Source organism: Prinia subflava, chromosome 10 (assembly GCF_021018805.1).
Source record: "Prinia subflava isolate CZ2003 ecotype Zambia chromosome 10, Cam_Psub_1.2, whole genome shotgun sequence".
Classification (NCBI taxonomy): Eukaryota; Metazoa; Chordata; class Aves; order Passeriformes; family Cisticolidae; genus Prinia; species Prinia subflava.
Window position 1 is genome coordinate 5,438,729 of NC_086256.1, and position 19,920 is coordinate 5,458,648.

The 19,920-nt window shown below is 41.2% G+C and overlaps 1 protein-coding gene across 1 annotated transcript in view; it reads left to right on the forward strand.

Moving 5' to 3' along the window:
• Nucleotides 1-19,920, forward strand: part of SLC1A7 (solute carrier family 1 member 7) — a 42,490-nt gene that overhangs the window by 4,229 nt on the left and 18,341 nt on the right. The window contains exons 3-4 of the mRNA XM_063407071.1: nucleotides 9,437-9,652; nucleotides 19,209-19,251. Coding sequence (XP_063263141.1) covers nucleotides 9,437-9,652; nucleotides 19,209-19,251 — 259 coding nt within the window. The remainder of the gene's footprint in view (nucleotides 1-9,436; nucleotides 9,653-19,208; nucleotides 19,252-19,920) is intronic.

Consider the following 19,920-nt stretch of genomic DNA (forward strand, 5'->3'; position numbering starts at 1 on the left):
TTTGCTAAAGACAATATAAATGCTCTGACTGCTCCTCCCTGTGCCAGCTCCAGCCCGGGCCAGCCGTGCTGGCAGGTACTGTGTCACCATTCACACACTGTCACCTTCCTTCAGAGCATTTTTGTCCTTGTGCCCATTCCCTGCCCCATCATCTTTAGCTCGTGTTACCAGCTTTGTACTGAACAGTTCCCAGTGGGCCAGAAACTTGATTTTCAGTAAGCATGACTGCTTTGACTCAAGCTTTTTGTGGAGGCCGGCACTAAAACCTGATCTGTCACAACTTCGAAGTTTTGAAGAATAATATTGTACTGGAATAATATTGAATAATTTACCACTGTTGAGGCATTTCTATGCTGCTGTTTGGCATGGATTCCTTCCAGTAGGCAGAGAACTCACACTCACACTCACACAGAGAAGCTTGCAGTCTCTGCTTCTTTTTCAAGTTAATTCTAGAAGCCCGCACATTCTTTCTCTCCTGTACATGTAAAGTTTCACAGACCTTTCAGGAACAGGACTCTCTCTGAATGAGCACGTTATCAGTAAGGGCTCTCACACACAGCACTTGACTGCACAAGCCCTGGTTGTTCAGAAAAGCAGGAGTTACCCAAGTTGGCACCAGCTGAACATCCTGAGCTCTCTTTGTCCTATATGTCTACCTATACATGTAATAGAAAGTTGCATCCTTTATTCCAGCACTCTCCTTGTTTATATGATTAAGGTTTTATCTGGAAAGAGATACGAGGCCACATTTTCTAGACTGTGCTTAGCAGTAAGAGCAGAAAGAATTGTCAGGGCAGACTCGTACAGTTTAGCTGTTGTAACAGGCTGGTCACCGCAGTTTGGAAAAAGCAGTTTAGTTTTTTAAGCTTAGGAAGATTATTACATTTTGTATTTATTTCCAACCATTTTCTAGATGTTTAAGAAATATTGAATAGCAGAGATTTGATCCTTTTCCATGAGCAGATCCTGTTAAAGAAATATTATTCTCTTTATAGTCAAAATAAAAGAACTGATTTGACCTGTATTTTTTAAATTATAGAGCTTGTTCCTCAAAGTATGTTGTGCCTGGTACAAATAAGTGTATGTTAATAAAATTTTATATTCATTTGAAGGCCCATTTGAGGGTAGTAATAAATAGTTACTATGGTGGTTTTGTTGATGAATTAAATACAATATTCTAAATATAGTACTGTCTTTCTTTAAAAGGATTCCTGTCCATAATGCCATCAGTTCTGGTAATCCTTCATCCTTCTGCTCACATTTCCGAGTTGGTGATTCTTACTCATGCTCTTAAAGCCTGGTATTTAATTAGAAACTTCTCTTTTTAGTACCCTTGTCCCCATATCCTTTCCCCAGCTCTCTGACTGGGGAACACGCTGGCATTTGAACATCTCACCAATGACAAATATTGCTCATTGTGTTTTAATGGGATTCTGTCATTGTTTGGCTGTACAGGCCATACCAAACTGACCACTGGCCTGGGTGGGTTGCGTTTGGCACTGGTTTTTTGCTGTCAGCTGCAGAGGAAATGGGCAATAAACCACACACTGGAGATTGTTTGTCTGTTTTGCTACTTAAGATCACCATTTGTTAGGGATGAAAAGTTTGACCCAAACTCTCCAAGACCTGTAGTGCAATTGACAATCTAAACCTTTTACCATGATTATAAACCACTGTCTGATAATGTCTGTAATATCCATTCGGAAGGAAAACACATGTCTAAAAGGTTATGAATTTGTTTCTGTTTATGGTTATATTAAAAAAAAAAAAAGAGGACAGCTAAAATTAATGAACTCAACAATACTGGTTTTACATGAATTAGAATTTGTGCAGTACTGTTGATTCCAATACACCCCTGGTACTAAGAGGTATTTTCCATGTTGTCTTGACACATAATTTACCTGAGGACCAAATGGGAAAAGGTGGATAACAGAAGGTTCTGGTCAGTTTGGGCTTGGTCTTTTCTGCTATGCCTGCATTAAACTATTACCCTAAATAACAGCACTCTGTTCCTGTCCTTGTGCTGCTGCTAGACTGGGGTGTATTTAAAAGTAGATGTGGCACTTGGGGACATGGTTTTGTGGGGTTTGGCAGTGCTGCAGGAGGGAACTGTTGGGATTAAAGATCTTAGAGGTCGTTTTCAACCTAAACAATTCTATGGTTCTGTAATCGAGTGCAATCAAATTTATGTACTGTATGATCTAGTGAGGTGCTGAGGAGCAGCTGCAAAGTGCTGCCTCGGGGTCTCTGAAGAACCTGCTCAGAAAAATGTTTCCTAAAGTACCAAGGCAGAAGGATATTCCATAGAATAAAATTGCTTTGGGAACACAGGGTTTTTTTCTTCACATTATTGGCCTCTGGACTTTTCCCTCTATTTCACCTGTGGTAGGAAAACATTGGCACTGAGGAACAGGCCTTCCGCGACAGGGGAGGGTAAACGCTCCGTGGGGGTGGGATGGGGAAATCTGTGGGGGACCTGAATGACAACATAAAGTGTGCAGAGGGTCCCATTTCTGCACTACCTGTCAGTGTAATATAAATAATAATAAAATTATTATAATAATTTCACCCCAGTGAGAACAAGCTGTTAGTGCTTTCCTAGGATATATCATCTCAAGTCTTTATTGTGGACAAAGCCAGTGTAGAGAAATGAGTTTTAAGGAGGTGTCTAGAAGGAATAAATATATTTACTTATAGAGTGAAAAGCAAAAATACTTTGGATGAAGGAGAAGGATTACCCAAGGGTAAGAAGAACCAGTCAGAAAGCAATCTCACTTGACACCATTATACTATTTTCAATTCTCCATATTACTTGTATGTTGCAGAACTGGTGCTAGATTACCACAAAAGTAATCATTTGAGATGGCTTCAGTTTGTAGAGGAAAATTTTTATTCCTCCTCCATGCCTGACACATCTTCAGAAGTTTCTCCACATTGCCATCTGGAACATTTTCAATGCTATTAGCTGTGTTTAGGGATATTAAGCCTAAAGGTCAGATCTAATGCTGTTTTCTAGTGTTTTCCTTTGTTTGTGCAACCCAGAGGTCCAGACAGTTTCAGTGAAAAATGACATGTTGTAATTACACATCATAATGACAAAATTGGAGAACTCAGTACAAATTATTTAGGGAGTGTCAGAAGGGATCCTGTGATGTGCAAGAGGAGTCTGTGGTCACAGAGTGAATGGGTGTGGAAAGCACTGAAGTCATTACAAATGGGGCATGAACTGTTTGCAACCTGACAGAATTTTTCTGCAGTCCTCTGAGAGCTCTAAAATACTTAGTGTCTCACAAAGGAATGGGAATGACATGTGGAGCTTGAGGGGCTGGCTGGATTCCATCTATTTTCTTAGACAAAAAACAGTTGAATAAATCCGACATTTGTTTATAAACCAAATTTGTGTTTCAAATCATTTTGCTCTTTGCTTTATCTAAAAATGCTCGAAAGAACTGACAGAAGAAAAAAATCAAGTATTAATAAGATTCTTAGCTCCTTCCACCATGTGAAGCTGCACATTAATATTTCATAGATAATTTAGGTTTGTTTGCATCCTGACCTTTGAATTTAGGAAACGCCTTATTTTTATCAGAACAGCTGAAGTCAACGAGCCAGCCTGAATTTGGCATGAGATTCACTGCAATCTCCTTTGTCAGTCAGGGACCAAAGGTTGCTGTTCATCCCTTCCAGAATTCACAGATGTATCCCAGTAACCTCACATATGCAGGTGACAGAACAGCCACTGGACATCAGCCTTCACTGTGTCCTGTACAAAGTCCTTCCTTGTTGATATTAGTCCATAAAAGCAGATTTCCTATTGCACAAGAAAGGAACATAAAATGCATCATGGGAATTCCTGGATTTTTGCTGTGTGTGTCAATTTGTCATTAAGAGTTACAAGTATTAGGTGATAAAGGAGATATCAATATTTTGGGTAAAAAATAAAAATCCTACTATTTTATAAAGCAATTTAAGAAATAAAATCTCAAAATGATGCATGTTACGATGCATTAGAAATGTAGATTGGTTTCTTTCCTAGCAGCCTAGCTGTAAAATTCAACATAATCACTGCAAACAGTGATCTACTGACATGCTTTTGTTGCTTGAAGATCAAGAGCCAGATTTTCCATCATGCCTGACACCTTTAGGCTTCCACTGTGTTTAGTAAAATAGTTACATACTGGGCTCTGAAAAGTGAATTCACATTTCAAGGGCTATTTACAGCTGATAATCCAACCATACAGAAACTGCTGCAGCAGTCCTGTTTGTAGGACAGCTGCCACTTTCTGCATTTGGGGTTTTTTCGAGCTTAGACATGATCTCATTTATTTCAAGATATCTAAACTTTTACAAAGCTGTTTTCTATTACTGGATTTGTACAGGAGATGAATCTTAGCAGCCCCTTGGACCTTCAGGAGGATTCTAGACTTGTCAGCTCCTTTGAAAATCAGGCTGCAATACTATGAAATTTTTAATAATACAAGACACTGGGGATCATTCCACTGGTCACAGTGACTGAGGTAGTCCCTTAGCTGTGTTCAGATCAGCAGAAGGCTGCAGCACAGTCTGCAAAACTCCTGTGCCACATCTGTCAGGAAGGGGCAGGGTGAGGCAGACAGGGCTGGGCTGTGATCTCCCCACCACCACCATTCCCCTTTCTCTACTGCAGCCATGGCAGGGTCTTGCTCTGTAAGTATTTTTCATATTAAAAGAAAGCAAAAGGATATAATGAAAAGAAAAAGTCATTCTGATCCCTATTTCTCGCTGGTGAAATAATTTTAACTACTCTAGAGACTAAGAGCAAATCAAGCATTAAACTATCAAAAGAGACAAAGTTTCTTATCTTTTTTTTTCATTACTGTAGAATTTTTTTTTCTCTGTTGCAAACGTTACTCTGAAAATGGGGCTCTACGGAAATGAAGCAGCCTCTTCTGAAAGCACAGATAAGGAAAAGTGTGATGGTTCACTGCAATAGAGAGATCACCTCAGGCAGATTTTTTTTTTTCACTCTAAGTGGTTTGTCTTTATTTAAAAGTGCCATAATTACTCTGTTTCCGAGTCCATAAAATGGAGATACTGCCTTCCTGCATTAGAGGAGGTTCCACTGGCGCAGCATTTTGAGATGATTAAATGGCTTGTGCTGGGGAAATGCACATTATTGTCATGTTGAGACTTGAAGGCACTGACCTTGACAAAAGGTGAGCGACAGCCTGCCTGCATGATCAGGCAGCATTAGTGAGGCCAGCAGCTCCCTTTCATGCTCTGCTGTAAAATAATCATCTCTAATGTAGCTGTCAGAGGCACTTCCCAGCCTCGCTGGCAGAACTTGCTCAGGAAGGTCTTTCCACAGCATGCAATTACAAAATGAGAATGGGAGGGAATGGGATGAATGAAAACAAACATCACTCTAGGAACAACTGCTGGTGGTTAATACTTGACCATTACTTCTTGACAGGATTAATGTCTTTCTAATCACACTAATCCCTTCTGATAACTTTATCCATAATCCATCTATTTCAAAGCAGCATCCAGATGGCTTCTGGTGGAGAGGAAGACAAAATAAACATGCAGAATGGGGTCTAAGCAGCAGCTTCTTGTATTTTCTCTTTCTGGGGATATAGGGTTTGATCTTGAGACGGGACAAAAAAAAAGTGCTTTCATCAGACAGCAAGAGAAAAACCTAGAGAACTGCAGAGAAGATAGAAAGTTCTATTTTTATTTGTAAATAAAATACCTGATGCTTATCTGTGACAGCCAGAACAAGCCTAGAGGTGCTCAAAAGGGTTTAGCTACTTGTTTGCATGGGACTAATTAGATTTCCAAGATATTGCAAAGAATTCCCTTCTTCTTTACGTCAAAATTCTATTTTAGTTTTGGGGGGTTTACATGGATTTCCCTCAAAGCAGATATGAAACTTAGTACTTGATTCTTTGGTTTGTACAATTACATATACTTTAAACAATGTAGAAACTGACTTTACCTTTTTAATAGTCACATGTAATTCCTAGAACTGAAGATATCTTCCCCTTCCCTTTAGGCTTGTCAGGTTTTTTCTATACAAGCTAAGAAATTATCTCTGAACATTAAATTACAATTTTGTGGATTTTTTCCCAGACTGATTAAAGGAGTGAGATGTACAGTAATTATTTAGAAAAGCTGCAGATTGGTTTTTATTGTCTTCATCCTGTTTTGTCCATTTGGCAATCATTCAAACACACTATGGAAGCTACATATGAATCATATGTGTGGAAGCTACTTAACTACACAGCATCTCAAATTATTTCAATGTATGTATCAAATATCTGCCCTCTTCTTCCAAAGCCAACCAGATTCTGAGGTTTGATAAGAATTAAAGGTACACTTTAATGGTTTTCCATTCCAGTGTGTTTCATGAGAGTCTAGCAGTGGAAACCATGAGAATAGCTTTGTTCTGGTTAATAAGAATCTTGGGAAACTCTTCAGGAAGTTTTTATGTAGCCAAGAGTGCCTGATGAAAATTAGAGGGAAGACCTGAGCATGATACAGGGATCTTGGTTTAAGCCAGCTGGAAGCTTATTCCTCCTGGAACCCTGTTCCCCAGCAAGAAGAGTTCTTTTTCTTGTCATCCTTTGGCTGCATTGTGTGAATGTCAGAACTCCAGAGATCAACAGCAATAGACTCCTGTGATGTGACTGTGTGTTACTTGCTTTGTACAATAACTATGATAACCACTACATCTCTTAATTTTTTTGTCCTTTGTCCTGTTCCTTCTGATATCAAACACGTGAAGTCAAACAAAAACTAGTGAATGGGTGATTGCTGTCTCATCCTAGTTACAGGCATTTCTTTCTGAAATGAATTTAAGCTATTGCCTAAAATGACATGACCACTGCAGCTCCCCAGCCTTTGGAGAACTGGTTCCAGTGCTCCCTTCCTGAGCACTGCAGGCCATGGAGAACACAGGGTTTTGTCTGAGCCCAGACCTCTGTTGGTGCTTCTGTCACATCACAGTTACCCCACTGCACCTCCATGGTTAATTACTTTTGATGACTTTCTCATCACAGCATGAACTGAGCATGACTTTATCTGGTGACAGGATAATCTCATTACAGATGATGATCTTGTTAATGAATATCCCCAAGACAGAGCAATCTCATTATTAGCCCCCTCAGGATTTGCCACCTATGAGCCAAGGTAAGATTAGATTCCATCTGAACACATCCTCCCAAATCCTAAGGCCCTGCATCTTGAGGCTGAGGTAACAACCCTAAACTCACCTGAACCACTGGACATGTTTAATTAGGATTTTTGTCCCTAAGTACTTCTGGAAATGCTTCTCAGGTGAGCAATCAAGACAGGGTTCATCCCTCTCTTGTTCTGTAGAGCCAAAATGGCCCAGAGGCATCAAGGAATGAGAACAGAGTGGCTTCCCCACAGTGACAGTGGCTCCAGGGCAGTTCCAGGGAGGGAAGGGCAGTGAACTGTCTGTCTCCTTGGCAATGCCCTCTCCCAGGAATTGCTCTGCCTACAAGTTACAGTCAGAACCCTGAAAATTGTTACCAAGATCAACCTGATTTTAATTTCTCCCTCTCTCTTTTTTTTTTTCCCCTGGGAATGTGGAGGTGGAACAGTGCTGTACTCTAGTACAATACAGGTATCTACTCTGTGCAGCAATGAGCTGTCAAACCGGCTCAATGGCCTGTGAAATCTCAGCCTGAGAGAAGAGTTCAGGCCTCAAAATCTAATAACAACACAGGGGTTTTTTTAAGAGAAAACTGTCACATTAATTTGAGATAAACATATTTAACTGAACTGTGTTATTAAAAAAAAAAATGTGGCTTAGAACATTTACTCTTCAGTACGGACTCATCTGAGGGAAATGTCATGGAACAAATGGCATTCCTACTACTGTATTTTCAATATGCAGTGCTTTATTTGTACACAGTACTTTGCAGACACACAGAAAGGTGGGATTTTTATCTAATCCAGTGATAAATAAAAGCAAAGAACAATGGGTACAAGAGTGAGAGTTACTGAGATGCTCATTTTCTGAATCACCCAAACTCCAGTGCACCCTTGCTCCTATAGTGTTAACAAAACCCGTGCTAGATAAGAGATTGGCAATGCAGAAAAGCAATACATTTTCTTAATTAATCTAGTGGATAGCTGGAACCTGAACACTAAATCCACCCATTTGATTTCATTAAATCTACTATAAAGGTTAAGCTGCACTTTAGCATTGGCTCTAGACAACCTCTCTCAGCAGTGTGGGGTTGAGATCTCATTCAAGGAGGTGCAGCTTAGTAAATATTTATGAGAACAGGCCTGATAAACAGGTCTGTTTTGATGAGGAAGCTGGGCACAGAAAATAGTAAATGTGGTATTTTACTTCACCTGAGATGTATGCCTTGGAGAGTTCACAGAGAATTATCCAGTTAAATCTCAATTTGAAGCCCAAACAACACTGCTGTCAGTGGAAACTCAACCCCCAGACTCAGGTCACTTGGAAACTGCATCAGGGTCTATGTCAGAGCAGCCTAAAGAAACCTCAGGGGCCAAGGAGTGCCCTGGCTACAAGAGGGTGAGTGGGAGCTGAATGTCATGGTAGAAAATCGTATGGCTTGGCACAGGCAAACTGTACAAGCAAGAGGATGGACACTGGTGATGCTCTGGCAGTGCTGGGAAAGAAGAGGAAAGATCCTGATGGGTCCCTTCCAACTCAGCATTTTCTATGATTGTATGATTCTATTATTCTCTGATTCTATGAAAAGGCTGAAGTGATCACAGCATGTGCTTTGCTCCCACATGGGCAGCCACACTTCCCATGCAGGTGTTTTCTCTAAATCCCATCCACTGTCCCCGTTTAGACTGGAGGCACACTGAATTACAGTCTGCTCCCAATGTGCCCCCTGGTAAAGCAAAAATATATTGTGCTTTGAATTGATTTAGAAAGAAAAACAAATTATTATTTTAAGTAAAGAATGGACTATATGACAAAATTGCCCCTTATTGTTTTTAATTTCAGAATTGTGTCCCCACTTCATACAGGAAGGGGTGAGTGGGTTGATTAGATTTTCTTCAGCGGTCCATTCAAGCCTGAATTATTCTATTCTGCTGTAGAATGATGTGACACACAGAGTTTTAGTAACTACTGCCACTGCTCCTGTGAACTGAGCTATCACATGTGTGGAATTTCAGGGAACAGTCAGTGGGATTCAGTCCCCATGTGCAGCCTGAGCTTGCGAGTTCCTTCCAGCACCCAGGATCTGACCTGGCAATTGGAAAACGCCTCTACAGACACAGAGACCACAGCTTTAGTGTTAGTGGCAAGCTTATTAAACACTGAAATGTAGAATCAGCTGTAAGAGAAGCAGGCAGGCCGGAATAATTCAGAAATGAGGCTTTCAGCTGCATTAATGTAACACAAAAGACACAATTTGTGCTGTGTTTTCTCCCACAGCTTGATGTCTGGGCTGGCAGCCCTGGATGCCAAGACCTCCAGCCGCCTGGGGATCATAACCGTCACTTACTACCTGTGGACAACGTTTGTGGCTGTGGTCGTGGGGATAATCATGGTCTCCATCATCCACCCTGGCGGGGCAGCACAGAAGGAGAGCACTGAGGAGGGTGGGAAGCCCATCATGAGCTCTGCAGACGCGCTGCTGGATTTAATCCGGTAATGACATCCATTCCTTCTGCTTTCTGCAGGCAGCGTTTTGTACAGAACTGCAGCAGGAGCTGTGGCCTGAGCCTAAGTTCTGAATCTAAGGATAAATATTTTGTTGAGACTGAGAAAAAAGTAAATTTCAGAAGACAGTTTTCAAGTTATCGTATGTTTATACTGGCTGTTTCTTGTAAAATTTAAATGAATGGCCACCAACCAGCAACAATGGAGCAGACCTTTTATACCCCACAGGACTCCACATAGCCTGTGGATCTCACCATCAAATCCATTATTAGGGTCAAGGGAGTATTAAAATGTAATGTTCATTTAAACAAGGGTAGAGATTTGCAGCAGGCAGTACCTTAAATAAAGGGGTGAAACACACATTTTTCAGAAAATAACTCTTAAAAGTGCTGTTACAGCTGTTCATACCAATTTGCAGACAAAGGACAATTAGAAAGACCACTGTTGTGTATTTTTTATTCTGCTTTGGGGCTTTTTCTTACTTGTTTTGTTTGGCAAAAGACACAGTTGTTCTTTTAGAGCAAAATTAGGGCACTGCTGGAATTTGATGGCCTTGCCTGAAATCCCTCTTTGTCCCCATATTTCAGGTGCTAGTGGGATTAGTTTGTTTACCCAAGGAAATCATAATAGCTTGTGTGCACATTTCAAGTATTCAAGTTTCCAAGCAGCCATGTACTTCTAGTCTGCAAAACCTGAAATTCCTCGCTGGTTTGGGGAGGTGTCAACAATGACAAGGTCAACAAGCCCCTCTCATTACCAAAGGTTATAAAGAGAATTAAGCTCAGTCCCCTTTTGCTGTGCTAAGCAGCAGCCACAGCTGCAATTTTTCTATCCTGAGAGCACAAGTGGATGGTTTTTATTCCTCTGCTACAGAAATAACCGCACTTACTAAATAAATAAATAATAACAACAGAACTGTGGGGAATGGGCTTTCAGCCTAGGCAAACACTATGGGTGAAATTCTGGCTCCGCTGCAGTCGGTTGCAAGACTCTTAAATATCTGTGTGGAAGTCTGGATTAAATGTAATGATGTATCTGCTGGTTTGAGCTAGAAAAGCTGATCCTTTAGCTCAATGATAAATCACTTCCATTCACAGCTGGAAACCATCTCTTTCGGCCCAGATTGGCTTATCTTCTCAATTCATTAATTTCCTCTCCATTTATCAATTGCATATGTGCCCAGAAGTTTACACAGGAAACATCTGGTATTCTGCAAATGAAGAATGCTAAATGTACAAGTGGAGAGATGATATATGTGACATTAGTGTGGGGTTCATTTTAAAAGCATGAATCTCGGATGGGGATACATGTATTCACCCTCATTGATTTCAGATTTGAAGCCACCTTGAAATGATGAAAAACATTATTATTTCTTGTGATGTTATATATGACATTGTCAAGTCTAGAATTTTTGGCAGGAAAGATATTGCTAGGAATTGAATATCTTAAATTTTTGTGTCTTTAGAAGTGGTTTTAATTAGAAATTAAAGAATATACTGAATCAGCAAAAAAAGAACACAAAAACTAGTGCAAACCCTTGTGGTTGTCCTAAACACTAGCAATACTAATCAATAAACACATTATTATTATTTTGCATTATTTTGTAGATGGAGTTTCCCCTATATATTTGTCCATTATGTTAAAAAACCCAAACAAACAAACAAAAAACCCCAAACAACAATGATTTGGTGAGGAGATAACAGTGACACTATGGTGCATAATTCTGAAATGGCTCTAAATCTCACATCAGCCAGGAAATACATAATCTCATCAACATCCTGAATTTCATGCCTCCAAAACTGCATCCATGGTTCAAACTTTTTTGGGTTTTTTTGGCCGCTCTAAACAGCTGTAGTTGAAAGATTTCCTTTCTAAAGAGAACCCCAAGAGACCGAGGGCAGGAATGTTCTGCTGCCCGTGGAAGATGCTCATTTACCCAGGTGCTTTCTGTGCAGGAGCCTCCCCTTGCAGAAGCTCCCCCTCTCTATTGGATCTGGGCTGAGGACAAGCTCAGGAGGCAGCTCTGACTCTGAAGCTGAGCAGGAGATGCTGTTCTGAGGATGCTTCTCTCTTTAGCCACCACTTTATTGCTGCACTGAGACAGATGTACAAATCTGCCCTCATTTTATTCAAGGTTTCTGCTGCAAGCACTGCAGGGCCCATGAAAGTTTATTTTCTTCCATTCAAAGCTGTATATAATCCTCAGGCTAAGGATCATGTTGTCTTTAAGCACCTGGTGCTTTATGAGTTTTTATGGATTCATTTTCATGATGTGCAATATTTCTGTGAGGTAGGCAAGGACCATTTTCCTTTCCTACAACTAGAGAATCAAAACACATGGAAAAGGAATTACTTTACTGAAGACTGTTCAGAAAGCTCTGTGGAGCCAGAAAAAATATTCCCAGCTCATACAAGACCTGGTAGGGTTCTTGTAGGAACGTGGCTTTGGAGCATCTCAACAGCAATGAATAAACAAACATCTCTGCCTTCTTCTTCCTGTGGGAATTATTGTAATTAACTTTATCATTTGTCCCCCAAAATAAGAGTGATATTTTAGTAGCCTTTTATAAGTTATGAAATTAAGAAGGGCAAGATACAATATTTTTTAAATAATTCAGATTTTGAGTGTTTATTCAAAAGGACAAAAAGTGACATACAGGAATGGTGTTCAATTTAAAATATTAGGTTTACTTTTGTAGCATAATCACCTGACTAGGAAAATAGAAAATGCCTGTAATTTGAGGACAAACATTTGGAAAACTCGTTCTGAGAGCCAGGAAGACACTGTTGACATTAGCAGTTAATATTCCCATGACATCTGTTACCTTTGATTTAGAAGGGGAGATTCTGCTGCAACTGAAATCATGCCCCCTGCATTTGTCACCAAGGGAAATAAAATTTGCCTTATGAAATAAAACAAACAAGCAAAGTCCCAGCCCAACTGGGTTCCCCCTCCTATTTTATATCAGGCTGAGTGCAGATTTGAGCACCAGCAGGTGCAGGGTTCATATACATTATTGGTTTTTCTCCAGTCTAACAAGACAGCGTGGCATTGTAAACTTACTCAGCTCAAAAGCCCCAAATAAACCAATTCAGTGGAGGCAGACAGGATCAAATCACACCTTGACACATGACAAAAAAAATTTGTACATTTCCAAGTTTACTGGAAGGAGAAATCAGAGCCTTTACCGCTGAATATTCAGAATTGCATCCAATTTAATAGCAGGTACCTAGAAAATCAATTTAGCTTAACCAAGAGAGGTTTTATTTTTATACCAGTAAGAGTCAGAAGAGGATATAAACCCTGTAGAGGATTTGTGTTTCCGTGGGAATCCTGAGCACTCTTTAAAATCACTCCCTTTCCCTTTTTTCAAGCTAAGGGCTATATTCTATATTATCAAAATTGTGTTTCTTGAAAATAGGGCAGGAAAAACCCAGGATCTATTGTAGTGTGGAAAAAGTCTGGGCTGTGCAGAATCAGGAATCACACCTTTAGAACTTTACAACTGAAGACTGAATTGTATAGATATTTTAGAGTGCATTAAATGATCCAGATTTAAACTAGGAAAGAACTTTTAAAAGATAATTCCATGATGAAAACCACCCTGAGGAGATGGGCTATGAAGCAAATTCTGCTCTCTGGTCAGGAGGCTTTAGTCACAGAGGGGGAGGTGCACAGGGGCCAGGAATTAAAACTGCTCTAGGAAAGCTTCGACCTTGCAGGGGAATTTGTTGTCCATCCTCCTGACAATTGGTCTGGACCTCTTCCAGTGTAAACATACACTTTGAATGGAATAACTTGCCTTGCTGGAACCACACTGGAAATACTTTGGCTCTGTCATGTTACCTTTGATATAATTCAGCCTTTTTGAGATGCCTAAAGCTGTGATGTACTTGGGCTTCCACTTTCAGACAGCCATAGCCCTGCTGGGGCTTTGTCAGAACCTTTTCTTTCAGAGGAAGCAGGGTAAGAAAGTTCAGATCCCTTACTGGAACTGAAATGCCATGCAGCCCTCAGGACAGATAAAAAGTCCATATTTGACAAAATGATTCATCAATGTGAGTTCTGCTCTGATCTTTGAAAAAAAAACCAAAGCAAGACAAAGTAACTTAGACCTGATTAGTGATTTTTGCATTCTCTAAGTCCTTTTTATCCCAATAATGAGGATTTTAGTGCCTCATTAATTCTGCAAAAGCCTTCTTTGGTCCTTTTAGCAGGAGGTAGTATGATTGATACTGAGAAATGAGATGAAGCTCCGGAGGTGACTATTGATGTGCAAGATGGTTTCTCCCATGGCCCCTGCTATAGGTTGGTGTTGTTTGGTCTTTCTGGATTAAATGTTGCCCTTGCTTTCAGCAGTGCAAACCCTGCTGGAGCCTGTGACACCAGCAAGAAGGTATCAGATGTATGACTAGGGACAGGACTTGTGGCTCATGTAACAGCAGTGAGGTGTCTACACAGCTGCTGATGAATTCGTGCAGAGGACATAAAAAGTAAACAAATTCTTGAGATTAAGGTAATGTCACTGAGAATGACCTCAGCCTTTAGTAAATAGGAGCTACAGTGCTGTTCATTCTTGGAAAAACCTGGAAAATTCACAGTTCTTATGTCAAGCCATTCAGACCCCGTTTTTTCTCTCTGTTCCTTTGGTGTATATAGTGACAGGGTAAGGTCTCAAACACTTAAATATTAGAATACTGTCAAATTCCCAGCCTTAAAACAATGTTCTTGCAAGCTCAGCTACGCTTGCTCAAATTTGAGAGCAGAGCAACCAAAGCTGCTTTATGCCTGGTGCAAATATAGGCCAATAAATATTATGAGGACACATACGTAGCAAACCCCCCAGTCTGGTGGCTTTAATTCCACAGCGTTGGAGACTGCAGCCAGACTGTCTGGTGTGGCAGGGATTAGGTGCTGATAACATCAAAGTCTGAGAGCAAAACCAGATTGGGGCTGCAGAGCACAGAGTGCCAGAGGAAAGGGGTGTTCTGAATCAAGGAAACATCTGCCGTACCTGTGGCAGTCCCGCAGCAGAGCCGCTGGCCTCATTTCTGACTGAAAGGATCTGCAAAAGCTGAATGCTTTGAGTTAATGACGCTGTGATCAGGACTTAGAATGAGTATTTCTATTCAGTAGCATTACTGAAACCAGAGTCTGGCCTGCTGTTTCTAACAGAAGTTATCCAGGAGATGTGAAACGAGCTGTCCCGGTAGCTGCAGGCTCCTGTTCTCTGGACAGTTCTGTTAACAGCACCGCAGTGGCACAGTGCTGCTCTTTGTGTCACTGCTGTGCTTCTCAGAGCCCTTCCAAAGGGACAGGAGGGCTCCCACATCCTGGGGCAGTGCTGGAGAATGGCTTCCTAACACAATTCAGCTTCCTAAAGCAGCTGAAATTAGAGGAGCAAAAGCAATCAATTCTGTTAATTCATAGGTCAGTTGCTGGGATAACAATGGGGAAGGGAAGAGGACCTTCCACCTTTGGCAACGATGCTGATTTGTCCTGTGGCTAATGGGAAGCTGCACCCTCAGACCTGCTGCTCAGACCAGGTGCTGCCTGCACTGCATACAAGCCTCTAGGATTTCCTCAAAATCCACAACTACCAAAGTGCAGAACATATGTTGCCATAGTTGTCTCCTATTACATGAACATACACGTTCCTAATTCAATATCTACATCTGACTCCTCTCACCCCATGCAGAGTTAGGGAAGGGCTCCCAAATGTGCTGGTGGATGCAGCAGCCTGTGCCCCACAGCGGGCTGCAGTCAAAGGTGGTGATTTGCAGGTCACTCGTGCTGCTGTCACAGCAAATGCAGGCCAGGCCGCTCTGCCAGCTGGGGCTCAGTAACTCAGCTCTGTAGAAGGTTCACTGAGCTGATCCTGAAGTTTCATGCACATTCACCCTTTTAGCCTCAGCTGAATACTCCTGCTCTATCTAGCAAAGTTCCTGAGGCAGAAGATGCTCTGGGAAATGTTATTCCTCAGGGCAGGCAGTATTCAGCTGTTAATTTTTTATGTGACTAGAAAGCCTATGTCTTCAGTTTCTGTTTTACAACAATAACCTTGTCTCAGACCTAAATTTATCTATGTTTTAAACCAGACTCAGTCACTGTAATGCAGTAGATTTAATTTCCCTCCTTTATGTAAAATTGTTTCTGCTAGGAATGCTGAACTGTGCCACTGAGGTTAGAGACATTGTTGCTTGTGCTAGAGAAATGAATCCCAGATCATGTTAAGTTTCCTGCCCTATTATTTTGAGACCTGTGTCTTGTAAGAAATCTGCAAGCAATGCTGGAACTTCAGAAGTATTTTATCTGCTTGGCTTTCTTAACTGAACAAACACAAGAGTATTTATAGGTGCTGACAGCAACGGTGAGCTCAGTTTGAATCACTCATTTGTAAGTGCTGGCAGTGTCTTTAATTCAGTGTACATCAGTGATAAACACAGTGCCTGAGCACACACAGCCTCACTTTATGATCCTTTACCAGATCAATGTGGGTACATCTGGATCTCATCCAGAGCCACAGGAAAGCTCGCAGGGATCTGCAGGGGCCAGTCTGGTGTCAGGCTGGGTGCCTGGAACAGGGGTGGGCAGACATGGACAGACTACAACACTCTGCCATGAATTTTGTGTATGTTTGGGCAAATGCACGTGTCTGGATTTGGAGCCAGACTGAAGCTCCCACTCCGTAGCATTCCCCAGGACTCAGGCTTGGTGGGCACGAGACCACAGGAGGGCTGTCCCAAGGAGCTTGGGGGGATCCAGCCAGCCCTCCCCATCCCAGTTCCGTCCTGAAAGTCAAATCCTCCATATCACTGTCCCTTCAGCCTGTTGTTCTGAACCATTCCCAGGAGGTCTTTTCCAAACATCCAGCTCATGGCTGGAAATATCAGTGTGCAGCAAAACATTCCCCTCAGGCAAGAAGTGTTTCTGGACAGGCCTGACAGAACCAAGAAACCCTCCCAGTCACCTTCCATCTCTAGGTTTCAATTCCTTCTTCTCATTTTTTGTTTTCAGTCCATTAAAGATCTCATCCGCCAATTGCTCTCTTAAATGTTTTTAATTAACAAAACTTGATTTTGGCTAATACTGGATTTTCTCAATCCAAGTAAACCAGCTTAAAATAAAAATAAGCCGAGGCTCTGGCAAACACATTCAGGTCATCCTTTCACCAGATAAATTGTGTATCTTTGGTGAGGCTAGTCTCAAAGACTGGATCACAGTGCATAATTTATTAAAAAACATTGGGAGAATTCCAGCATCTAGTATTAAGTGGGTAGTTGTAATTCCTGCAGGATAAAGAATGATAAAGAAACAAAACGCTTTAATCCTCTACAAATTTGTCTAACATTTAATCTAGCTACTAACCATATGATATTTCCTTTCTCAAGCAGTCTTAATTGTTCTTAATTCTACTAATTAGGATTATGAGGGAGAAAGTGGGAATCATCAGCAATTAAATTCACGTTTCTGTGTAAAGCCACAGCTCGTACGTGAGGTGCATATTCACAGCTGTGCTGGAATCTCCGTGTGGATCTCTGCTTTCAGAATATTTCACATTCACACAGCAGGTCAGAGAAAACCATCCCACTGAGCACTCCTGTAGCACCTTTCAGCCCAGCATCCCAAATCACAAAACAAAGACAACTGAATATTCATGAAGCCTTTAACAATCTGGAAGCAGAATTCCCTAATGAGGCATAATAAAGCAGTAACCACCTGTACTCTGCAGTGCTTCCTCCTCCCATAAATATCCCCTCCATCCTCCCAAGCCCAGGCCCATCCAGCTGTGCCTCAGTTGGTTCCCTGTGTCCGTCAAGCCCCAGGGCTCAGGCAGAAGGTGGCTACACATTTGACATTTCAGCCAGAGAATCAGCAGCTTCATGGACAGTCTGCAGAGACAATCCAATGCCTTTATGAGACTCTGCAGAGACAATCCAATGCCTTTATGAGACTCAGCAGGGCAACAAGTCCTTCTCATGTTCAGTGTTCTCTTTCAATCATTAGGCAGTCCTACTATCACTTAATTAAAATTTTTATCCCACAGTTCTCCCCAAAAATGATAATTAATTACCTCTTTGTAGTAATTGCTCTCAGTGATTGATGCTTCTGATGCAGAATCTACCTCATACTTTCAAGTGTGACCATAATATCATGTTATGATCACTTAAAATAGAGAAAAAATGCTGTTTTCTAAGTCAATGCTGCACAGTGACTCCATTAGCAACAAGTATGTGCTGCTGCTGCTGCTGCAGAGGGGAAAGCAGCTCTGGAAAATGTCTCTGGTTCAGCATGCATTTAACTGTCCATGCACACAGCAATTCTCTTTGGAATTGAGAATAGGCTTTTCACATATATTTGAGTCTGTCTTGGGGTTTAAGCACGACTTTGAATTAAAAGTAATTTTGTTGGAGAATTCAGGAGTTTCTCCTTGCATAAATACAGGTATGTGAAAGAAGATAACTGAGTCACTGTCTTCTGCCCCAAGGTTTCAGAAGCTTAGGGTTGGAAAAAATCAGTCCTGAAAATGATCCTGAGAATGATTAGAATCATCACACAAATTTTGATTCCCAAATGCTGCGTGGAAATGTATGACTTTTTAGCTGGTTTTTCCCAATTATACTATGATTCCTCTTTGAAGCCTGTAGAGGGTGTGCTCTCCATTTCAAACTAGGATTGAATGTCTTTCTGCAAAGTAGTATCCACCTCAAACTGAAGTTGTAAATTAGCTCCAAATAAAACAGTGTGAAATGTTAGAGTGAGATACACAGAAAGGCAGAAAAGGTTATAAAAAGAGTCCCTATTGGAATTATAAATCTATTGGTCTCCCTGCAATCTCAGTGCTGGGTCATTGCTCTCCTCTGTAGCTCAGCTGTGAGCAAAGATGAAGCCACTGGCCTCATTCGGGTTCTGAAGCCTCAGAACTATATCAAAATAAAATCAAGCTCTGTACAGCTCTATTCTCAACTCTTTTAATCAGGAATGAGATCCTCTTTCTGAAAAGAAAACTGTTCTTGACCAAACCACTGCCAAGTCTACATCACTTGCAATTTTAGTGATGAAAATACAGCAGGGGAATGACAGGTTTTGAATTAGCACAGGAGTACTTAGAAGTCCCACAGTAGATTACAGCACCCAGAGGTCTCAGGAATACATCCCTGACTGTCTAGAACAGCTCATTATCTAAGTAGAGAAGAAAAAATATGGAATAAAAGAATATTCAACCCCCAGTCAGCAGATGGGGAAGGGAATCATAGCAATTATGCCACCCCAGTTACAACATGGAGGCTGTGGCAGAGCCAGAATCTGCAGCCAGAGCTCCTGGGCCTCACCCCGGTGTTTGGAAAGCCCCAGATCTTCAGTTCTGAGGAGCTGTGTCTCTGAGCCGTGCTCAGCCAGGCACAGCCGTAAGGCACAGTGGGAGAGAGTGGCATCCTCTGCACCTGCCCAGCAAAGAACTGATTTATCATGGCAGGCCCAACACAGTAAAAAGAAGTTGGTTTCGGTTCCATAGAAATTATTCTTCTATTTGTTCATTTTTAGGAACATGTTTCCAGCCAATCTTGTTGAGGCCACATTCAAGCAGGTAAGTGGCTATCTTCCTTTTACTGATGAGAGACATGAGCCAGCATTATATGAAACATGTATCTTTGTAAAACACAACCCAGATACAGACATGGCATATGACTGCAGAGACTGTCAATACCTTCAGCATTTAGGAATTAATGAGTCCTGTTCCATCAGCCTCAGCAGCCACGGTATCTAAAAGCAAAACAGGGATAAAGTGCTCTCTAGTGTGACTAGAGAATAGATATGCACTCCTATGTCAGCTCCACATGCACCTGAGGAGAGCTGGAATATATTTAAGAGCACCTGGCAATACCACATGAAGGAAGAACAGAATACCATGTTCAATGAAAGCAATAAAATAATGTATTGGGGAAGAATCTCATTAGTGAGGTTGGAATTTGGCAAGAAAAGCTCATCAAAAAGTTCTGAGTGAGCAAGAGGTATGTCTGGTTTTATTTCACCTGGGGGAATATTTCATGGGAACCTCACAAAGAGAAGTGTACTCAGAACCTCTAGGGAGTCATTCCTAATTATGTCTTACAGGAAAGTAGCTTTGTCAAGAGGCAAAGTGTTTGCTGCACCAGGGTCTGATTATAGGAAAGTGGGGTTTTTTATGCTTTTCCAAAAATTCAACTGTTTTTACAGATTTTGTCAGATAGGGACAGGAGTGTTCATTCTCCCTTTC